Genomic DNA, 17,522 nt, shown 5'->3' on the forward strand with positions numbered 1-17,522 from the left:
CGTGCCCTCTTGGCACAGAGGAGATATACATTCACAATCCTATGTGGCATAGGCTATACAATATCTAGTAAGGGCATGGTCACATACGCCGTAGGTTGTCGTACGATTTTCAAGCGTATAATTTCGTATAATCGTCGTATAATTTTCAAGCAAGCTGTGTCAGAATCAACTTAAGATGTAAGACTACCTTTTCGGCAATAAGACAAACAAGTGTTGTTCGACATATGCACGACTACCCCAAGAATGCCATGAGCCTCACTTGGCGATATTAGTACGATGATCGTACGACGAATGTGACCATTTTCATATGGAACAGCTAAAAAAAAATACGGAATGCAGCCATTTAATTTTCTCTTTTTCTCGTGTTCATTTCTATGCTACCTCTTCCACATGCCCGGCATAGTGTTGCAGTGGCTAGCTTACAAAAGCAAGCCGGAGCCTAACCCCTGCTTGAAGACCACGTGACTCATACATAACCACTGCAGTACTAGTAGCTGAGGACCCCGCCTCGCTACAGGTAGTGTTTTCCTCCGTTGTAACCGTTGCCAGTCGTTTGTTTGACCTGAATACACCGCTGTATTAAAAATAGAACTTCGGCTAACCCACAAGGCAAGTGGGAGGGTACAAGCGCAACCTAGAACAGCACGCAAAGGTCAAACGTTTAACCACTTTGAAGTACAGGTGAACACACATCGTGTTGTACTGACGAAGTACTGACGTGATTAACACAAGCTAAAACTCGAGCGTCACAGCCACTAGAAACCACGATATCTGACTTCCTAGATTCCCATACTATTGAAGGATCACGCACTGGAAAGCCCTACAGCTAGCAGCGAGCATTCTTTGTAACCTAGTCAAGCAGAAAAATGTCAATATTGAATCCATTATTTTTCTACTTCATCAACTACCTAATTGTAAACAAAACACCTGAGTAGCCTATGACATCAAAGGTCAACAAGCACTTATCGCTGCGTGAGGCTCACAATAACAAGTTTATCAAGTCTTTCGAGCTGCTTTTCCCTTCAGGCAATAGCTTCAGCGCCAGCACAAAACACCTGTGTGACCTATGACCCAAAAGGTCACATCCCACAAAGTATCAAGCTGTGACCTTTAAATGTATAGGTAAACAAAATTCGCTCTAAGCTCTAGGGGATACACAAACTTACGTCAATACCCAAGCTATAACCTTTCGGATTAATTAAACAAAATAAACGTTAAAGGGGCAGCGCCTGTCCTGAACTAATCCTAAATCTGTAACAGAGGCTCTCACGGGGATATCGGCGTCTTTCATCTAACCACTGTGACGTAGACTTTTGATAAATTTAATAATCAGTACTGACAGGTTAAGAAAACCAGTTGTCAGAAAAGCTGTTTTGAACAAATTTTCCACGTGTTTATGAACGATAATTCAATACTTGATCTACAGCAAAGAACTTTTGGAGTCATCTTCACCGGTTCGGAATTTTTTCTTTCATTCAAAACTTTTGGCACATGAAAATTCTTCTGTTTACGGTATCTTCCAACGTACCACATGTTCCAAATGAAAGTCATATGAGAAGTTAGCTTTGTTGTATAACATGCTGAGTCAAGTTGTCATTTTCTTAGTTCATGATTACCTCTTGCCGACGTTTGCCTTACCCGAAACCAAAAACAAACAGAAAAACATGTTTTCAATCAATTCATTATACGAGTTACAGAAGAAGCCCCTTTGAAAATGCAAATGGACGGTCGACCCTGGCCTTTATTTCGGACGCCTGGAATGAGTTACAACTGCACGTTCTTCATCGCCGGGATTTTTCAGTCGCGACTTCTGCCTTTAACCACCCGAATTGCACAGGAAATGGAAATAAAATGGAAATATATGTCCGGCGTCAAAACAAAAAAATGAAAATAGTTGAAAACAATTCTAAAATTGAACGGTATTTTTTCCGTTTCCTAACTCTTTCCAGTCGGCACTGGTGTCAGATTTGGATCCACAGTAATTTAGTATTTCATAGCGATTCCACGTATGTACATTTCATCTTTAATGTGACAAAAACAGACTTTGTTGTACTGGGCATAATGAGTGGCATGGATGTCGTTCTACATTTCGTTCAAAAATAATCAAATAAAAGCAGAGATTCTACCTTCTCTACCACTTAGTACCAGAGCAAGAAATACAGCAACAGTAGATACAAAATACTTGATTTGCAAGAAAGAATCCAGTCAATTCAAAACGTCGCTACAATGTAGGCGATACCGGAAGAAAAATACATGATTTTTTTTCTATGTTATGTAACAAATAAACTATGGGGAATACAACACGTACCAAACTTTGCTGCCAAGGGAATCTGAATGTTCACCTTACACGACCTCAGTAGGTTCAGCAAGAATTGTTCTAACTCATAGCCCGTACGGATTAGATGCGTGTTTACAAACAACCAGTTGGAAGATTTCCAAGGGGACTACCTTTGGTTCGCGGTGTGTGCGTTCTTTGTCAGCGACAACAAAACGTCTCCGGTCATGTAATTTATGTAACATTGGCACCCTTCAAACTGCAGTCGAATGTACACAAATCACAGACCTTCGCTGTTACATAATGGAGAACTAGGTACCGTGAAAAGTGTAGAAACGAAGTTACACCAGATGCTAAATCCGGAATACAAAAAAGAGAGTCTTCTTGACATATGACAGATGGCGGAATATCATAAACCGTAACTACCTTGGATCTATGTGGATCGTGCGTTGGAGAATAAAGGTGCCTAACCCCTCTTCAAAAATAGCATTGTTGGCAACTACGTTGACAAGATTTATACTTTATATTCCCATGCAATAGACGACATAAGTGAACACACATGGACAGGGTGTCTGGATTGGCACACGCTATTTTCTACTGCTATTTTTTCATCTTCTTTTTTCTACGACTAATAATATTGAAAAATATCCAAGTTCGTAAAGAGGGTAGGTCTTTTACCAAACAAGAACCTTTATCTAAACATGAAAGCCCACTGCTTTCTTTATAAGCATGATAGATCTACATGCATTACATAAATTGCGTGATTCGCATTGATATGCATCAATTTTGTTACCTGTGAACAAAGCCGACCGTTTATACGTATCGTAGCGATGTCCTGATCAGTTCACTCGCCACGGGTGTTTTACTAGCCTCTACCAGGCTTCGTGGATCGGTGGTCTAATTGTAGAAATTGGACAAATAGAGTCTATAGTATGCTAAGGGAGTTAGCCGGCCAGAAGAGTACGTTTTCGTGGTGAGGATAATGATTCTACCGATCCACGGAGCCTGGTGGAGGCTAGTGTTTTACCGCCTCCTCCAGGCACGCGCTCGTTCCAACATCTACGTCAGAGCTAAACGAGATTTTATTCCACGGACGTAATCTTTACCAAATACGCAAAAATAAAGTGATAAGACAAAATGCCTAACAGGCATCATTCAGTTTATGTTCAAAGAGGGACCAAGTATATCTTATCTTTCGTATTGCTTGCTGTAGGCATATTCTTAAAGACCAACCCCGTACTATAAAACCACCCAATAAATTCGGCTAACGTAAACTACTAGAGCTCAGTCTTCTGTTCACTGTGGTGGAGTTCACATCGGGGAAGGCTGGCTGAGACGGCTGACCAACACAAGTTTATTTTCAATTCAATTTTGATATTAGGATACTACATTAGGTATTAAAGTATGATTATACATAAAGCTTTACCTAACCCAGAATATAAAGTAATGAAAATGCTGGCTTGTCTTACTCTGGTACTGTGAGACATACCTGACAGTTACATGTACAGTCTACATAGCCCCTGTTGGTACACTTGCAAACAGACACCACATTATTAGCCATATTTCTAGACACATAAATATCAGAGCTAATTCAGTTATAAGGAAGATTTTCAAGTTGCAATCATGTGTAGATACAAAAAGACATTTTGATACAAAGTTGGCAGAGCAGACTTGAAAGTTTCAATTTGAACACAAGGTTGGTTCCCAAAATTCGAAAGTTGCTGTTATTAGGACCTCGATTATGTAACTTTGTTACAGCTATCTGGATCATTCTGCAGGGTTTGATAGTGTTTCCTTGAAAACCAGTAGAGAAAAATATTTGAATTTTTGACCAGTATTTTATGCTAATCTGTCCCTGCCTTTGTTTCCAGTGTGTAGACAGTCTGAGATTTTTATTAGTTTATGTATTTATAGGGGTCAATTCACCCCTCTAGCTGCTGGGATGGTCACAGTAGGGAGTACTTCCTTAGTGCTGTGCCCAGGGCACTCCTGTTTGGTCTTTAATATTTCCTCCGCGTCGCCTCTCATACAGGGCAGGTTTTCTTCCGCTACCTTCCGGCGGAACTTCCGCCCTACCTTCGTTTGCTTTTGCAATTTCATAATGAGAAGGGACAGAAAATCTCGCTCCCTGGATGCCATCTACCGCTGATAGTAATTTGACACATCTACGGTAGGAACTAGAAAGGGCAAAAAATAGAAATTTGGTAACATTAGGATGTTGTATTTCTTCTTCACTTTTCTACGGGGGTCATATAATTGTTTTCTAAAATTGGCAACAAGGCCAGTGCACCGATCGGAAAGCAGAAGTAAATTATAAATGGGTGCAAATATATATCACATGCGTACTCAAGTGATCATTATCATCTTAGTTTCTTCAAAAATATTGAACCACATCACCGATTATTTTACGAGAAAAAAACTATTTTTAGAAATTGAAAAAAAACGCTTTCTTAGAAACACGCCGCTGCGAGGTAGGTGTTAGGTGCAGGTATTAATAAGTACCCAAGATCTTTAACATCTTTGCCGTCTAGCTTCTTCTTCTTGGTTTCAAATTCAAACCTTCAAATTGAAATATGCCCTCCTCAAGCAGGTGAAAGAATCCCGCTGATTCTCAAGTATTTTTCAAACTCTTTCTCTTTCATCTCTTTCTCACTAATTTCAAGCGGCAGGGGAAATGTGCAAACCTGTAATAGATCTCTAGTCTTCTGGAAAAGACTAATAAAATGTTGAAAGAAAACGAATCCTTACATCTGCTTTGAGATTACTACCCGTTGGCCATCGTTTACATCAGCCCGTAAGTAAGCCCCTCTTTCCGGTCAATCTATCGCTTACCTTGGTGCGCTTTCAAAGGGCCCCTTGTTCGGGCCTCCGCCATGACAGTTTAGTGATTTGACCTTGGAACGGCTTGATCATAAAGGAAGATTTACAATTGACCCCCCACCCTACCCCCCGAACGAAACATGCGCACAGGAGGCCAAACGACAAAAACATGTGCACAGCACAACCCATAGTTTAGGTTAATGGGGCCGTCATCTTGTCATTCGGGAGGCCATCGTTTACAAGGATGACAGAGCGGGTTGTTTGTGAACGTTGCTGTGACCTTGGGGCATTCCTAATCGTCATTCCTGGAGATCAACCGAAATCCCTGTGTGTTTGTACAACATGTCCCGCACTCGCAGTCACCCGATGGAGGTCACAAATGTAGTTTTACTCACACAAGATGTCGTTCAGAAATGTTTCCCAGAAAACTCTGTCCCCGAAAAATGCCAGGCAACTACAATCTAAACTCTGAGGGAAAAAAAGTACACGTCTATCTCTACATAATATAATTCTATGGCAAAATCAGACAATGGTTCAAAGAACCTGCCTCCAACATTATCTTATTTCTCCGGAAAAGAGGGAAACATTGCGAATTTAACTTACCTACCGCATCATAAGATCTACAAAAATCATTCACATTAGCGGATTAAAGAAAAAGATTTTGAAGATATTTGCTCACTTAGCACTTTAAAAAAAATCACAACCTGACACTGACAGTCCTAGAAAGTATACCCTCATGAATCATGTATGCACTTTTTTAACGGATATAATATATGCCGAATGCGTGTTACAATATTGTGCCAAATGCGGAGCAAGGGTATACTAGACAACCATGTGTGAAAATAGGAAACTGTGTAAGAAATTAAAATGTTCAGAGTGTTGCATTCCTACGTGGAAAAAAGACAACTTCAACCCATCCCTCCATCACAGTAGCACACAACATCCAGAGGACCCCGACCGCGGAAAAAACGGCCCGCGCGGTACGATTCAGAGTGTGCCATTCCCTAGAATTAATATGCCTCCATAACCGCCCACGCATTCGCCTGCGTGAATATCAACACACAGAAAATCAATCCCGTGGCCTTGAACGCTGGGGGAGAAAGATGGAGGCCCTTAAAATACAACACGGCGCTGTGAGAAACACAAACGGCACACCAAGAGAATTTGTTTATCAAACGCCTCCGCGAAATCTACGACAACAAAGCTTAGCAAATAATACAAAAAACGGACATAGGAAAGCGATTGCGAATACGGCCATTTCATTCAGGATTTGGGTGGAACTCATCCTCCATTGCCCTACGTCACGCCCTAAAGATTCGCCGAGAACTGACGCCGCTAGAACGTAAACAACTCGTAATCAATGCGTGGCCTTGAAAAGGCGGTGGACCCAGGTGTTTTCAGCGTAGAAAGGGGATTTGGCAGAATTCAACCGCCGTCATTATTGACAATAGGCAGGGTAGCTTCCAAAATCGCCGAGGGTCAATTGGACCACTCAACCCATTACAAATATAAACACACATGGTAAAGATTTTTGCCAGCATCTCCCGTCAATGCTTGGGAACGATTTCACTACGTTGTTCTCAACAACAGGCCGCTCCTTCAACGGAGGGAGGCTTAAAAACCTATTCTATTGAGATCGATCCAGCGTTGTGACCCGTAGCCTACACAACATACGTCACGTTTTAAAGATAAACTGTACGCCCATAGAATGTGTATGCTGTGAGCACCGCTCTCCTAGCACTGAGTGTTTCTATTCACGGATTTACGCACCCCCAAAAATCAATAACAGATCCTTGACAGGGCTGCATATAGCGACACAATCCTATATTCCAACGACCTCAACCTGTTTCCAGTTGTTAAAAGAGACATTTTAACCTGATACAATTTTCTGCGAATGTTACACTAAAATGCAGTGAAAATCCTACTACCTCAGCAGAGGTTTCGGTCGGTCGCGATTTCTTGGGGGCTGGCAAACGAAAAAAACGCCAGCAGTAGAACTACCCCACCCCACCCCCAAAGTACTAGTAATCTCTGCCTGGAGAACACACCAATCCTGCAAGCGTGCAATAGCACAACAGTGGTATACAGACATTCCTTCTGTACCTGGTATCAAGTTTGCCGACCTTTCATGTTAGCCGACACTAACCTCGGCAGGACATACTGTTATTTTTCAACTACGCGTGGTGCGTGAGTCCGACTGAACAAAGACAAATATTAAACTTAAAGATCATTCGAGGTGGTGTCCGCAAAAAAGTATTGGTCTGTACTAGGTCTTTACAACCGCGATCAGAGAAGAATGGATGGATGTACAGACAATTCGGCTCCGTAACTAGGCTACATAATGGATTGAAGTGTTTTTCCGTGGAATTTTCTTGTCAACAACAGGAAGGAATTTTCTAACCTTGCGGAGCGTTCACCCAGGACTGTACCAGGGAACCAAATAATAACGGTCACAAAACATCATCAAAGGTAGCTTCCGAAATGTTACATTGTTGATATATTGTTCTGTTTCAAGTTAGGAATAATGTTCTTCGGCGTAACCAAGGCGTAACGTATAAACATGACAAAAACTTGTAGCCAAACTTGAGATTTGATTACGGAATGGGGGTCAAGAACCAAGAGATTTACAAGAAATTGATAATTGTGAAGGTAGCCCTCCAGTGACTCCAGAATTAAGGGCCAACGGTACAGGTCACATAACCTATATATAGAGACAACTATGATCGTCTTACTTAAATTTGCAAGACCGTCTAAACGACCCATACTGGAGAGTATCATTCCCCCAGTTAATACCTTTTCAAAAAAAGGAATACATCAGCAATTAAAATGAGGCTATATTTGTTGTGGACTTTTAATTCAGGTATCTAGCCTTTACACCGTATGTCACTCAAAATGTCGCGCAAAAAATAAATATACAGGTTGACCTCATAACCTCAAAATTGTACATTATAACAATAATCAGGTAGAAGAGAAATTGCGTGCCCTTACAAGAATGAGCCGCGGGTAGGGAGGGGGGCACTTACAATTTGTAACGAGCTTTCGTTTGGTGACCGGCCTGTTATTTTGAGTTGATTGCAAATAGGATTAAGCAGTGTGCCTTCAACATGACAAATCGTGGATTTAAGAGTGCTTTACAATTAAGCAGAGGATCAGTGACGCCTGTCGTTTCCATGTTTCTTAGAACAAAGTGAACAAACAACGTGAACATATGGTTCGAGCTGGGGGTACTGTACCGTTTCTGATTACAAATGATGTAATGTTGACCTTCACAAACTATTTTCTGTTAATGGCAGGAAAAGCGTGATGGAACAACACAAAAATAGAAATACAAGGAAAAGGGGAATCCACGAACACTCTAAGATATGAGGAGAAACTCCACATGGTAACAAAAGAATTATGAACCCACTGTCTCGAGAAAATAAATATACTGCAAGTGTGGGCTATCTGGATGTTCAGGATTTGGCCACGCCGTGACTTGCCATCTGCTATGTTACTACGGCATCAGCAGCATGAAAAAGAGCCTAACGCACAACATTTGGAACACACACATACACAAAAAGATGGAGCAAAGACAGACTCGTTCTCCACCCGGAACACCCATGTCCTGGTTCCAATTAACTTCTCATATTGAAGATCAAAACAAGCGGAAAATACGAGACCACTTTTACCGCCAACTCGTAAAACCTGACATAAAACCTTGGTAGAACTCAACAAAATTGGGCCAGCAGTGTCTACGAATACCAGAGTATCATTTGTGCGGTGCAAGCAAGGTGTAAAGATGTGATAGACTCGTAGAGAAAAAAACAGCGACAGCCAAACCTAGCCGGGGACGGTTACCACAAGATAAAATACAGTAACACCCACCTCCTTGACCTACGGAGCTACAATGAACCTTTACGAGCTGAACAATGTTCTTTCAGAAATCCCGTAAAAGGGGTGATTTCTAGACCTCCTGCTTCAAAATCTCGGCCATGACATTTTACGTTACTTAAGTTCTCTAAGCAGCAGATACAGTAGTCAATACCCGTACACAAACACACGGCAAGAAGAAATTTTGTGAAGGCTAGATCTTCCCTCTTCCGCCAACAAACAGACACAAGGAAAACAAACGCCTAAAAAAGCACACTGTAGAAAAAAATTGACAACTTATGATTAAATGCAAACGATACTGCAGGAGGATGTTGAGAAAGGAGAGATAATCTAAAATTTACGATACTGTTACAATCGACGACAATGGACGCAGAAGTACTCTTGAATAGAAACACTATGTTTAGATAATAGCAGAGATGTATGACCTACCATGGGTCACAAACCCTTGACTAGCAGAGCCGCTAGGACAAACATCATAAAGGTTTTCTGTTCAATGAGGCAAGCAAACACGTTTGACCAAGGGTTTCCCCGTTGTGAAAACAGGTTACATAACAAAGTTCAAAAACTGTGAGCTCACACACACAATAAGACAAAACCAAACTGGTTGATCTATCTTTTCATTTGGAATTCTGATCCCATGTTTTTGTTTGGTTTACTTTTTAGCTAGGACTTTGTCTTTATTTACATCATACGATTCATGGGAACACTGCACATTTCATGTATGAATGCTTCAAAAGAAGATTTTAACTAAGTTAAAACACGACCTTCACCTGATATAACACAAGACATTGATCAGGAACTGCGTTTATATATATATAATTTTTCTATCCTGCAGGGTTTGTATCAGTGCTCTGGCCGGTTGGACAGTGCTGATTCACAACAGATGGGCACACCAAAATGGAAACCAGGCACATACATCTCGACAGCTTCTCGGGACAAGGATTTCTCTTCTTTCAAACACAGACCGGAGAGAAAGCAAGATCATTTGATAGAGACTTTGAAACAAGAAACTTCCTATCTATGCAAGGATTAACCATGAGGTAAACAGACCGTTGTTTACCTACGCCCTAACACTGAAGTGCACAATACAGATAATATCAGAAAAAACAAGTCGGCATATATATATATACATATTTGTTCTGTATGTCACAAAGCATTGCTAACTTTTACAGCGTAAACTAATCCCTATAAATAGTCCGGATTTGGTTCCGTCTCAAGACAATCCACCATGATGATACAGCATCCTGTTGACCTCGACCCTTTGACAACAATCATAGGAAAAAGCAACAAGAAAACTTTAAAATCTCTTGTAGCATCCAAGTCCTTTTAAAAACATACAGCACTGGACAAGAAACGGTGTCGCGGGGATGAGTTGATAATGACAACTCTTTCCCGGGAGGGTCGAAATCTTAGACACCTCGCAAACTGACGATAACACCTCGCCAACATCATATTCCGACAACAAAGGCGGTACTCACTTCAACTCTTGGCCCCTGCTCAAGGGCTAAGCCACCGTCATTTTACAACAAAACGCACCGACCTAATTCTCTTGACAGCTTCGGGCTAAGCGCTCTCCACGAAAGCCCGACCTCCCAACTCAACGCAACGCGAAGAAAATGAAACAAGGAATGTGTTGGATCTACTTAAAATACCGGCCTTAATTATTTAAACCTTGACGTCCGGAGAAACATAAGGCCAGAAACAATACATGCATAACTGTATCAAAGTCGTCCTCATTGCGAATCCGTATCTATATATTCACAGGAAGCGATACAACAGCTCTACCCGATCAATTTACGTCATACGTCAATACATAACTTCTAGCAAACAAAAGTGCATCTATGGTATCTATGTTCAACTCAAATGCAATTGAACGTTGTTTTTTTTGCCACGATCATATAGGTGACCTCGTGCTAAGGTGAGGAATACTTGTTAGTGTCCTACAATTACTTTGGCACCATAAAATACTTTTATTGGCCCTACGCAAGGCATTATTCAGTGTCATAAAATGGAAGGTTCTTCCTTACATCAACAATAACACAAATGCATCAACAAACCAATGACATAAAACAGCAGACCCAATAGAAAAATTAAATGCGACTATATCAACCATCTTGATTATTGTAATTCAAAAATTCGTTTCACTTACCTTGCATGAAACACGATCTGCTTGGCTGTCGCCCAGTAAAAGTTGTAATGTCATCAATATGCGATCGCCAAATACGAGATAAAATTGCACAGTGTATTACTTGAGTTGAATCCTCTTGCTCCGCTGCGAATGGTGCTGGTCTTACGTGATCGTAAAAGCTCGGGTCAAAACAGGTCATCCAGTAAACACGCTGGCGTGTCACAGAAACAAAACCACAACCAAAATCGTCACGTGGATCTCAAAAACATAATTTGTATTTGCTTTGTAACGATGGTAGTTTGTTAGAACGAACAAAACGCAACAAACGTTACAACAACGCACAACAGAACACAACGCTGTAGAACGGAAAACACCGTGTGAAGTTGAACGTCGTCAACAACAATGCTAGTAGTAGCAGTAGTACAACCATAGCTTTGAGCCAACGACCCAGAAAATGTCACACTCAACACTGCTACGTGCTTTTGCAACATAACATTGCTACGTGTGCTGTATGTCACCCATCACAACACCGTATCCTCGTTTCAAATTTGCCATCTTTAAGCTCGGGGCAAGACATTCACTAGAGCTCAGTTGTACTTGTAGGTAAAAAAAAACACAGCTAGAACTACAGCAGCTATGAATATAGATCTAGCGTTGACAACTATACATTTATCAAGCTTATAAAATTCAATGTGCAAATCTTTATTTTGCATGGAGCATAGTAGAGTCTGCAACTTGCATAGTACAAAAGCTAGAGATAGATCTGACAGGTAAGTAAAATATGATGTAATGTAGGAGTGTGCATGCAAGTAAAGTTGAGTAGAATTGTGTTTCATTCTCTTCAGTATTTGTGATGTAGCTATATGGACAAGTTGCTAGTGTATGGATAGGAGGCCTAGTTGCAAATAAAAATATTATACACATTTTATAGCATTGGGTGAGAAATAACTACAGTTAATTCAGGTAAATACAGTCATGGACTACAACAAAGGTTTCAAACATTTTGTAACATCCGGGGTCATGTGCTGCTGTTACAGAAGTGCGCAAAGTTACTATAGATCTTTACTAAAGCTCGAGAAAATGTAATTTACTATTTTGTAAACCAGTTAAAAATGTACATCAACTGTGTGAGCGTTGTGTGCAGTGTCTGTTCGCGTTGCCAGAAGCTATTACAACGATGCATTCGTGCGGAAATTGTTATCGTGCGATGTTACCTTAGTCTAAGGTTACCGGGGGTGAGATTCGCAGAGCCGATTTGCGGTATTTTGGCTACATTATACGTTGGGCACCAATCCCGAACAACATGGGCTTGTGTATAACTATACAATGGTAGTGTAGACATGCATTGCAACGTTGGTTCTGTGATGATGTGAGTTGCTCTTACAGAGGTGGTTGAAGAAAAAGCAAGCTGGGTGGCTAGGGCCAGGAGAGATAAGGGTGCACGGTGGGGGCCAGTTTGGGGGATTTTGAAGTAGGGCAGAAGAGAACCCGTGCGTCCAAAACACAGGAGAACAGTTTGTGTACAATGACATCCCACGGAAAATACTCTCACACCCCCGCTCATATGAAAACAGAATATGCGGTCATCTAGCACAGCATGGGAATTTGACAGAGTGAGTGCAAACCAGGTAAAGCGTGTATATTTTTCAATGAAACCTGCGGCCATCCCGCCTGTTTGTCCAGTGACAAACCTCGTGCAGTGAGTGACCAAACCTAGTCCTGGGCCCCCCTCCGATCTGACACCTTTCTCCCAACACACACACACGCTCACACACACCTAACCTGCCCTTTCTCGGCCCGGTAGTAGGCAGGTAGCAAGAGTCTGTGCAAGCTACTGCCTTGTCAACGAAGATACATCTGTGTTTGGCCCGATCCAACTGCTGTCAACGCGCACAACGCGGCCAGGCCTCGGGCGAGGGGCCCTCGACCCCCGAAAGGGGTACTCGGCACGTTACGCTGACCTCCCCTAAACTGGGGCACGCATCCATGTGGCAATCGTCCGAATGGAAAATGTAGCAAAACTGGCAACTGTGATGCAAGGTCCTATCGAACTGCGGAGTAATCCAGGGGTGTGGTGGGCTAGTCCTGTAGGCACGGCGACTGTGCCCTCCTCACGGTCCGACCATCTTCAGATGGAGGGCAGGAGGCCGGCACACCATTCCAGTGACACCACCACCACCACACAAACAACAGCACTGCCGCGCCAGGCCACTAGTCCCAACACTTGGGCCGCATCGGCGTTTCGCGCCGACACAGGCTCCGATCGGCTTTCCTCACCTTTCACAAGAAGGGCTAGCGGGAGAAGAAGCGTCCTGCTCCTAAGCGGGGGCCTTCCCGGCGCCATCTAACCGATGTCATGAGTGCGGTTTATCGGGGTAACTCTCAATTCGTCCCGAGCGCGATTCCTTCTGGCCTCGGCCCAGCGCGCATGAACACAAACTGACCGCGTGCAACCGGAGTGCGCTGTACACTTCCGCGTAAACAACGCGCACTAGTTCGTCGGGTGGGACGTGATGTAAACAACGTGGTGGGATTCCAGGAACCTGATTTTTTACACACTAGTCTAGGCGTATCACTGTGACTCAGAGATGCATCAATTGGAGATTATTAAAAATGATTGGTTCTCCAAGTACATAATACATCTTTTTTTGCTTCTTCTTCTCTTTTTTATATTTGAATGTTTCATTTTCATTGCACCATCTTCTTGTATCACCACCACCGGTCATGCTATAGGGCAACCGTCACCCCCGTGCGTTTTTTTCCGCGATAGGCCTTGCTCAGTTAAGATATCTATTGAAGTGTTTCGGGAGAGAGACGCACAACAAACACAGAAACCTGTAATCGCGCGCACGTCTATAATCAGATCATAAGGACGTTACCATATGTCAATGCAAGAAGGTGGTTGTATAACAAACGTGTAGTGGCAATTATTCCGGGTCAGGGTTGTAGCCAGCCTGAAATCATTTTCAGTCCCCTTGATTTTGAATGGGAATCCTATCGAGCACCGAAGGCTTGGCGTGACGTTGTGCGTCATTTCTAGGGAGTCTGGGTCCCAGAAAATTTTTAACTCAAGACCCTCTGAAACACTATTTCTTGCATTTTGAGGTGCAAATGTTGCTTGTAGACTAAGCTGTTCAATGGCATCTGTTTTGGTGAAGAAGAACACATGGGTTTCAGTTTTTTTATATCTTTACATATCAATTTATGTCTGTCCCAGGGGAAGGAATGGGGAAAACTTTTTTCAGTCCCCAGCTGCAAAATTCCTTCAAAGGACTGAAGGACAGGTGCTGGCTACAACCCAGTTCCGGGTGCAGTATCCCCATCTTCGTGACCATGGGTGGGGTGCGGCAAGTGTGATATTTTCAAAACAATATATATATATATATATATATGTGTGTGTGTGTGTGTGTGTGTGTGTGTGCGTGTGTGTGCGTGTGTGTGCATGCTTTCTGGTTGATATTCTTATATATATACATGCAAATATATATATATATATAGAGAGAGAGAGAGAGAGAGAGAGACGGATAGATAGATAGATATAGTCAACACTAGTATTCCAGTAGTCTCTTTGTATTATGATATTTATCACAGTTCATTATTAAATGCATATTCCTATCTTGTACATGCAAACTTGCAAATAAACTCTCTCTCCCTCCCTTCCCCTCTCTCTCTCTCTCTCTCTCTCTCTCTCTCTCTCTCTCTCTCTCTCTATATATATATATATATATATATATATATATATATATATATATATATATATATGTATGTATGTATATATTATATAGCTTAATATAGATAGATAGATTTGTTCTCGTTTTGCCGATATAGTTCAAACGTTAGATATAATGACTAGACAAGAACAAGACACTGAAAAACAATTGCCCTTCATTCACAACATTTGTATGCAGAAAAGAAGCACATATTGTCTTTATTTCATTTTCTATAGCACTGATGGAAGATAACATCACAATAAATTATGAAGCGCAGTTTTGCGTTATACAAACATTAACGCATTATGGACATTTTCTATTTCCTTATTATTCTTTTAGGTGTTCAATGAAATCAGAGTTTTATTACATCAGGCTACTGCAACTTGAATTTTATTTTAAGTTTTATATGTGTAAAGACTGATTTAAGTCCTTTTTTTACCATCGCTTGTCCATTTTCTTCCTAGAAATATGAAGTTATATTTCGATCCACCCGTCCCTACTTGCATAGCGACACCTCCCCAGCTCCAAATGTTGTTTTCATGGTGTAAATCCTCTCTGCAGCACCAAGGACACACATAACTCGCCACCTATTCCCAATGGCCTGATCGCATTAGCGTATTTATGCGCATATAAATACACCAGCGGTGCCACTAGCATGAAAACAGACGCAACAAAAATAAAGACAAAAAAGCAAAAGACGATAAACAGCAAACATTAACCGTGCGGGAATTTTTTACGGAACAAAAAAAAAGACACTGATTTTGCAATCGTGGGCTTTTGTGATTTAGGTGTTAGTATAGTCTAAGAGGTAAACGGCAAAACAGCTGTGAAATATTCAAAGTCTTATAATCATTTTAACATTTAGACAAAGATATAAACACTAGCATACGTATCAATGAACTATGCTATTACTGTACTTTTAACTACGACATTTAGTTTTACTTGCACGTCGAGACCAGTAAATTTTGGTCCAATTCATGTTTCAAATCAAAGTGCGTGATCATCACAAGGGTATTTAGGCAGCATTATACGGGTATATGGATCTGGGTTTTTCCCGAATATCTTTTGTTCTAAGTATTCTTCTTGTGACCAAATGTCTGTAGATGTTTGTTTACATAAGTGTATCTATTATGTTTGTTTTCAAAGGACACCACTATGTTTGCTTTTTAAAACGCCTGGTTCCTAATGTGTCACTAGGCACAAGAAAGAAACTACTATTTTTGGAGCAAAATTCAAACATGGATGCTGTCACCATATAATCTGAACACCCCCATGGAGCATGACGAATGAACTCGCCCTTTGATATCTACCACCCACTGAGTCAGAATCACCATGGATATATTCCATTGGCCTTGACCTTTGGAGACATTAGCGTCAGGCAGGGAAGAAACTAAATATTCCCAGAGAGGGTCGGTGGCATCTAAATGAGGGGAAAACATTTAGTCTCGACTCTCTAGGGGGTATCGAAAATAAACGCTTTGATTCTAACCTTGCCGATAAAAACGTATGTCAAAATACAAAACTAGGAATAAACGTTGCCGTAGTTGGTAGAATGGTTTATAATGTGGTTAATGTTTATAAATGCATGCAAAGGGTATGAATAAAATTAAATTACTTAGCTCTGAGCACTAAACCTATCACAACAAAAAGGTTTTCATACAGAGGAAAAGTGAATTACCAGATTATGTTGCGTTGACTTGCAATATGTATTTTGTTATAGTTGTAAGTTTCGAGAGAATTTCAAGGTTCGTGAGATTGATAACAACACTGAAAGCTGTATGACAACTGGTCAAAGTCGCCGTGTTATTTTATAGCAATGGAAAGCACCAAAAAGTTGAACCGCAAAAATTGTTATAGTTGTAAGGTATTTTTAACGTGTTTGTGTTTCTTCAATTCAATAACAATACTCCGTAAATGTTGCCACTGTCAAATGTCATGTAGGTCAAACAAATATATTTTCTAATTGTCTCTTATATTCTACAGTCCGGAACGTCGAAGCCTAAGGTCGCACATTTTAAACCTGAGATTGCGACAGTAAAGTCCTACACCCACCCTCTGTTTATGAATGTAATTCAAATACGCTATGTATTTTTTGCCATTTTCGTTTTCCGTGGTGACCGCTCAACACCGGTGTTTCCTTTTAGTGTTCGGTATGAGACTATAGAAAAATCACGTTAAAGTCACGTTAAGTTAAAGTCTCAATTTTCCCAGATCTGCGAACTTGATAACTCACCGCGAACTAAAAGGCATTTACAGTACACTATTCCGCTGTACCAGCATACTGCGTATGCTGTGCTTGTAAGTCATGATGCCAGCACTGCGCGCTAAAGTTGATGGATTGATATCATGTTGTGTGTTCCGCTTCCACGGTGATGAGTAGATACGGTGTCAGTTTCTTGTGACACCTCCGGCATTTCGGCGTGTTGCTTCCTCAATGATAGCGCGCTTTATTATTATGTCTATTATATATGAGTTCGCTACATAAATCGTAGTGTGACATTGGCATATCTCCCCTTCTCTCTTTCTCTCTCTCTCTCTTTGTGCCTCCCACTCTCTCTCTCTCTCTCTCTCTCTCTCTCTCTTCTTCTTCTTCTTTCGCCCTTGCTTTCTCTTTCTGCCAGTCTCAGTCTCTTCCCCTCAGACTGTCTCTTATTCTCTCTCTCTCCCCGCCTCTCTCTCTGTCTCCCAGTTCTCTTTCTCTCTAGTCAGTCTCCCATCA

At 41.4% G+C, this 17,522-nt stretch overlaps 1 protein-coding gene across 1 annotated transcript in view; it reads right to left on the reverse strand.

Annotated features, from left to right (window-relative positions):
• LOC118411915 (protogenin-like) overlaps window positions 1–13,512 on the reverse strand; it is an 81,804-nt gene extending 68,292 nt beyond the window's left edge. The window contains exon 1 of the mRNA XM_035814417.1: window positions 13,371–13,512. Within this exon, the coding sequence (XP_035670310.1) occupies window positions 13,371–13,437 (67 nt within the window). The 5' untranslated portion in view covers window positions 13,438–13,512. The remainder of the gene's footprint in view (window positions 1–13,370) is intronic.
• Between the last annotated feature and the right edge of the window lie 4,010 nt (window positions 13,513–17,522).

This window comes from Branchiostoma floridae, chromosome 3, assembly GCF_000003815.2.
Source record: "Branchiostoma floridae strain S238N-H82 chromosome 3, Bfl_VNyyK, whole genome shotgun sequence".
In the NCBI taxonomy this organism is placed as follows: Eukaryota; Metazoa; Chordata; class Leptocardii; order Amphioxiformes; family Branchiostomatidae; genus Branchiostoma; species Branchiostoma floridae.